The sequence below is a fragment of the Nannospalax galili genome, unplaced genomic scaffold (genome assembly GCF_000622305.1).
Source record: "Nannospalax galili isolate Female #2095 unplaced genomic scaffold, S.galili_v1.0 scaffold1951, whole genome shotgun sequence".
Lineage (NCBI taxonomy): Eukaryota > Metazoa > Chordata > Mammalia > Rodentia > Spalacidae > Nannospalax > Nannospalax galili.
Window position 1 is genome coordinate 1013373 of NW_008329136.1, and position 6905 is coordinate 1020277.

At 41.7% G+C, this 6905-nt stretch overlaps 1 protein-coding gene across 2 annotated transcripts in view; it reads right to left on the reverse strand.

Annotated features, from left to right (window-relative positions):
- The window catches only part of Ttf2 (transcription termination factor 2), a 48893-nt gene that overhangs the window by 13396 nt on the left and 28592 nt on the right, over positions 1 to 6905 (reverse strand). For both annotated transcript variants that reach the window (XM_008832953.3, XM_008832950.3), the window contains exons 17-21: positions 6343 to 6476; positions 5865 to 6035; positions 3983 to 4041; positions 2265 to 2415; positions 1076 to 1158 (exon numbers count right to left, since the gene is read on the reverse strand). In XM_008832953.3, coding sequence (XP_008831175.1) covers positions 1076 to 1158; positions 2265 to 2415; positions 3983 to 4041; positions 5865 to 6035; positions 6343 to 6476 — 598 coding nt within the window. The remainder of the gene's footprint in view (positions 1 to 1075; positions 1159 to 2264; positions 2416 to 3982; positions 4042 to 5864; positions 6036 to 6342; positions 6477 to 6905) is intronic.

A 6905-nucleotide genomic window follows, 5' to 3' on the forward strand; every position in this document is an offset into this window, starting at 1 on the left:
AAGATATTATATTGTCTCTATGGATCTAAAATAGTGACAAGTTTACCTCTGTACCATGGCATTAATAGCTATAAAATTTTCAAAACTCTTCTGCTTTTTGAGCTTTAAATATCTACATTTCACAAATGCAAAACATTGAGACTCAGAGTTGGACATAGTGATGCACTCCTTTAATCCCAGCACTTTGGAGGCAGAGGCAGGCGGGTCTCTGTGATATCTCAGTCGGTCTGGTCAATATAGTGAGTTTCAGGACAGCTGGGGCTACAGGGAGACCCTGTCTCAAAAGAAAAAAAATAACAACAACAAAAAAAAAAAACAAGCTGGGCGTGGTGGTGGTGGGTACCTTTAATCCCAGCTCTCCATAGGCAGAGGTAAGCAGATTTCTGTGATTTCCAGGCCAGCCAGGGATTCAGGGAGACCCGGCCTCAAGACAAACAAAAACCAAAACAAAACAATTTTTTTAAAGTTAATAAACAATAAAAATGGAAAAAAAATAACAACAACAAAAAAAAAAAACAAGCTGGGCGTGGTGGTGGTGGGTACCTTTAATCCCAGCTCTCCATAGGCAGAGGTAAGCAGATTTCTGTGATTTCCAGGCCAGCCAGGGATTCAGGGAGACCCGGCCTCAAGACAAACAAAAACCAAAACAAAACAATTTTTTTAAAGTTAATAAACAATAAAAATGCATGAATTGCCAGTCGTGGTAGTGCACACCTTTAATCCCAGCACTCGGGAGGCAGAGGCAGGTGGATCTCAGTGAGGTCAAGGCCAGCCTGGTCTACATAGTGAGTTCCAGGCCAGCTGGGGCTACAGGGAGACCCCGTCTCAAAAAATACGAAAAAAAGAAAAAAAAAAGAAAAAGGCATGAACTACTTTGAGTCATTTGATTCTTAGGAATTCGGGACTTACTTAGGAATTCTGGAATGCCAACTAGCCTTACATCCCATTTAGACTTGTACCTACAGAACAGCTCCAAACACAGAGCACAGTCAACATAAATCAGGCCCTGCTGCCCCTCTAACCCACTGATGTCCCTGCTATGCTGGTGACAATTCAGGGAAAATCCTTAAGTTACCAGTGCATGTCCAGAAGAAAAAGATGGTTTCCTCCAGTCAGATTCAGTCCAACACCTCCAGCCAAGAGAGAGATTAGCATAACCTTCAAAAGGAAACATACTATTAACTTTAACAGACTTGGTCTCATAATACATCTGCTATAAGCTGGTTCTTCTGTGCCCCCAAAGGCCAGGTTGGTAAAGGCTTGGTCCCCATCATGATGCTAAATGGGAGGTGGTAGAACCTTTACAAGGTAGGTACAATTTATCTCTAGGTTATTGGTGGCATGCCTTTGAAGGCAATAATGAGGCCCTTGGCTCTCCTTTCTCTGTTTCACTTCCTGGTCATGAGATGAGTGGTCTTCCCTCTCCACACACTCCTGCTGTGATATGCTCCCTTACCACAGGCCCAAAAGCAACAAGGCTAATTGATCATGGAGTACTAAAACCTCCAAAACCATGAGCCAAAAACTTCTGCTCTATGAGTTAATTATCCTAGGTATTTGTTTATAGAAATGGGAAAAGCACTAACATTAACATTATCTCAAGTTCAAGGTCAAAGCACATAGCAAAATATTCCTTTTACATTTCCTCCTAATGTACTATGTTAAAATATTAAGATGTCACCTCTCATCCCTAACCTTCAAAAAAAATCTCACATTTCATGTGTGTATGAGAGAGGGAGGGAGGGAGGAAGGGAGGGAGGGAGGGAGGGAGAGGGAGTCAACCTCAAAAAAATAACTGTCTGCCAAAATATATAGATACTGTAATAGGGAGCCTTGGGTGGTTAGCTCAATAAACTTTCCATTAACCAAATTACATCTATTCTTAAGTCTCTGCCCTTCCACCACTGTAATTATCCTTCTTACCATTCAGTTAGTGCTTTCTAAATCTTTGTTACCTATAACTAGATGACCCTGTTCTTCCATATTTTCTCATATCAAAAGCCCATGTGTCCTTAAGGCTTACCTTCTCTATAAAGATTCTCCTGATCCTCACCAGCTCTACTTTGAATCTTCAGTTTAGTCCTCATAATTTATTCCCTTTAGAGTACTTGTGCACTTTGATAAGTACTTCCTAATAAATTCTAAACATTTGGAAGGATCAAGACTGAATATTTTTAAGTTGACTTGCTATAATATAATGCTTTCTCTAGAACTAAGAACAATTTGCTCCTTAATTATATAGGTCTGCTGTGCCCAGTTCGTACCTGAGGCCCCCTGGAGTGATTAAATGCCTCCACCAAGTCCATTCTCTGCTTGGGGTTGACTGAGCCATCGATGGTGGCATAAGTCAGTCCATGCTTCTTGAGATGCAATGCGACCACTTGCAGCATGCTGGTCCACTGAGAGACAATGACACTAGAAAGATGGAAAAAACATGACCAAGACAGACTAAGCAATCTCAGGGCTGCAGGGCTATAATGCCTTGCTAGTCTCAAGATTAATTACAAATACGGAAAAGAACCCTGTGACCTAAAGGGAAAGTCACTCTGTGTTTGGATGAGTCTCCCCCACAAACCTATGTTTAAGGCTTGTCCCACCCAGGAGGACAGTACTGGGAGGTCCTGTAACAGTTGGTGGTAGGACAGGCCCTCTAAGGAGATTCTGGAACTTCATCTCTTCTTCCTGGTCTTTTTCCCTGCTTCCTGGCTTGAGATGTCATCATTTATTCTGACATGTGCTCCTGCCAATGCCCTCTGCTTCCTCATTAAAGATCTAAACCAACGGGACCACCCAATCCTAGACTTAGGCCTCCAGAGCCAAGAGCTAGATTAAACCTCTCTACTTACTAAGTGTCCTCTGTTAGATTGTCACTGTAGTGACATGAAGCTAATACAGGCACAAATTTAAGGTCATGCTCTAAGTTTATAATACGTCCTAGACTCCATTCCTATTTAGTGTTAGAGCCAGAAGAAAGGGGTGGCTAGACTAAAGTAATGAATCCAGTTTCCTTTATTTGGGAGCCTAATGTTCACCCAATAATCCATGGTCCTGTAGAAAAGGCACACCAGCCACTCATCGTTTGAACACCAGAAAAGTCAGCTGCTAGACCTCTTAGCCCCTAGACCTCTTAGCCCAAGCTACGCTTTAAATTTTTTTTTTTTTTTCCTTTTTGAGACAGGGTTTCCCTGTAGTCCCAGCTGGCCTGGAACTCACTATATAGTCTGACCTTGAACTCAGAGATCCACTTGCCTCTGCCTCCCGAGTGCCAGGATTAAAGGCGTGCCATACCACGCCTGGGTGCTTTAAATTTTTATATGGAATTATTTCATATATACAAATGCAGCTGGGACCAAAAAGATAGCTCAGCAGTTAAGAGCACTGGCTGTTCTTGTAGAGAACCTAGATTCGGTTCCCAGTACCCAGATGGCAGCTAATGACTGTCGGTAACTGCAGTTCCAGGGGATCTAATGCCCTCTTCTGACATCTCACACAGGTGAACTTATATACATGCAGGGAATACACTCATACACATAAACTAAAAAATAAATTAAAAAAAATATATATATATATACATATATAAAATAAACGCAGATGCAGTGTGTGTGTGTGTGTGTGTGTGTGTGTGTTACTACACATATGTAAGGGGCAGCAAATGACAAAATGAACCCACTTGACTCTAAGTCCCCCAGCTTAAGCAGCATAGTTAACAGCACTGCTGCAGCTCCCTGTTTGATTTTACTACCTACCTGTCACTCCCTTGCTTTCCTCCTGTGCTTCTCTGTTCTTTAGCACTGTTTGAGACCTACCTTGGTAAGCTAGGGACCCTATTCAATGTATGCCACAAATATTTTAATTAGAAATTATAAGGATTATAGCCTTAGTGCTTTCTGTGGAGCATGACTCACAGGCCTTGATATAAAAAGCTTAAGACTTAGAATTATCAAAGACAGCAACTTCTCAATTAATAAAATAACACACTTACCTCTTTTGAGACCCTGGACTTCTTCGGACTGCCTCCAGTTCTGCCAACAGAGATGATATCTGGGGAGAGGTTGTATTACCACTGCAGTTTAAGAAATTCACTTTTCTATTTTCTTTCCCAGAATTACAGAAGCATTTCCTGGCCTCTAAGCTTCTGTCCTAATTTGTCTCCATTCACTCTCCCGCTGCAGCCAAAAGACAATTTCTAAAATTTAAGCTTGTTATCTTCCTCTCCTGGCTGAAGCCCCTTACATGACATCCCACTGAGGATAGAGCCCTAACTGCTTAAAATGACACGGTGGGTCCATGTTGCTCTGGCCCCTGTGTATTCTTCTAGGCCCATCTTCACTATGCCCTTCACAAATGACACTTCAATCATACCAAAATTCTTTCTCTGATAAGCCACACCTTGTCTTGCCTTTCTTTATTCTGTTCCCTCTGCTTTAGAATACCTGTTCCATGTCAGCTTACTATCACCTTTTGAAGGTCTGGCTAACCTCCAGTGTATGGTTAGGTGCCTACTGAGTATGTGCTCCTCCTGTTCCTACTGTCATGGTTCTAGTCACACCATATCATCATTTACTAAGCAGCCCTTGCTTTTAGGACTTCACGATGCTCCAAAGAAGTGAAGGCACACATCTGGCTCACTCCTATACTCCTGGCCTCTAGAACACTGCTAGAAGAGGGAAGGTACTATCCTAAAATTTACAGAAGTAAAAGTAACTAGCTTTAAGGGCTGCTCCCTCATTCCATGAAGCCTAGCATGGTTTGAACTGCTACCAATGGGCTTATGTTAAGAAGCTACATGAATAAACATTACCTGAGTATTGGGTAAGAAACACACTATTAGAAATATGTATGTTTTTAACACAGTAGCTAATTCGGAAGATGTTTCAGTTTTATGAACTATGGCCACATATGGGGCTCTTACTATTTTTCAGTTATTTACAGTAAATATCTAGGTGACTGTTTTAAAATTTTAATTAAGAGCCAGCAAGATGGCTTAGCAGTAACAGTGCTTGCTGGCAAGCCTGACAATCTGAGTTCATTCCCTGCTCCCCCACATGGTGCAAAGAGCGAACCAACTCCCACAACTTGTCCACTGATTTCTACAAACACACACACACACACACACACACACACACACACACACACACACACACACTTTAATCAAGAGGCAGTATTTCTTTTGAGGAATAATTCCGTTCATTTCCAGCTTATATCTTTAAAAAGGCTTCTGATCATTGTGGCTGAGGCTAGGAATGACAAATTACGATTGTAACAGAGAGATCGCAAGCCCTACTTTGAAGGCATTCAGGCTAATAAAGCAGATTGCAAGCCAACAGAAAGACAGGACTCTAGTTCCAGCACAGCTCTGTCTTCCTGTAATAGAACTCTTAGCCTTAGCTTTTACAAAAACAGAACTAAATGACTAATGAAGACAGAAGGCTCTGTAGGAAACAATACTTAGAGATGGAAGCCTTGCAACAAGTCAAAGTAATTGGCACTGGCATGTACTACTGTCTCTAGGGTCACATCTTCATGGTTTTCCTTCCAAGTTTTCCCTAAACAAACTGTTCACTTGCTCAGGCTCATCCCTAGCATAAAATCAGCAGCCTTTCCCAAGTAATCTGTGACAGAAAACTCCTTGATGGCAGAGCTGTCCCAAATCATTCTCTGAAAGCCCACTATGGACTAAGGCTTTAGGGTTCTCTGTGACATAAAGTGAGGCTTTAAGACTAGAGGGAGAATCCAATCAGCTACAATCTAATAGTTCTAACTCTGCTATCAAATGGCTATACCCATTTGTACAAACAAGGTGCTCCACACAGGAAATGACAATCCAATCTTTTAATCAACCATTTTTGTATTGACAAAAGTACCTTGGTGCTCCCTCGTGTGTTTTCAAAAAGCTCCACCTTGAAGCATGTGCCATTAAGAGAAACAGTGGGAGATGGCTCTGAGTCATGGAGTTCGGACAAGGTCAAAGCACTTAGCTGTTCTTCCAGGGACAGGACAAGGCCTTCATTCTTCAGCTCTGTCGGGTCCAAGGCCTACCCAGAACAGAGAAAGGGAACAGGAGCAATTGGGCGGTTGAGGTAGCAAGCCTTCTTACTTGCTGATGCTGTTTTGATTTTTAGCACTCACAGAACAAAATAAAACAACAATAATAAAAGTATAATCTTCTTGATGCCATAGGAATAATTGGGATTAATAAAGATTAATATACGGTAAGTAAATTTCTTCTCCAAACCAGAACACAGAAAGACTCCCAAACCCCCCTTTGCCTTGACTTAGCAGACCCGATTCAGTTACAGAAAAGTGAAACCACACCAGCGTGCTGAAGTGTGCTGCTCTTACCGACTTCAGTAAAGAGAGATGACAGCAACACTGGCGGAGTCGCAGAAGCTGGGACAGTATGTGCACGGTGCTGGATCTCTGTGAGTCTGCTGTAGCGGAACACTCGGGCACACTGGACCCAAACTCCTGTGCCACTTCCAAAGACAAGACAATCCCAGGAGATGGCACAAGATTTAGAACAGAGACCTCTGGGGGAGAACTGGGAACTGAGGCTATTTAAAATTTTTTGATCTAAGATTCAAATAATATAGCTATAACACACGTTTTTTCATAATTTTTTGGGGGGTGCACATGTCATATAACATGTATGTGGAGGTCAGAGGATAACTTGCAGGCATCATTCTCTCTTTCATCATGTGAGGTCCTGGGATTGAACTCAGGTCGTAAGGACTGGCAGCAAGCACCTTTACATGCTAAGCCATTTTGTCAAGCCTTATTTATACTTTGATTAAGCCAAATAAAATATTGTGGGGTTTTTGTTGTTGTTGTTGGCCTGCCTGTATTTTTTTATTTTCAAGTATTTTATTTATTTATTTATTTATTTATTTATTTATTTATTTATT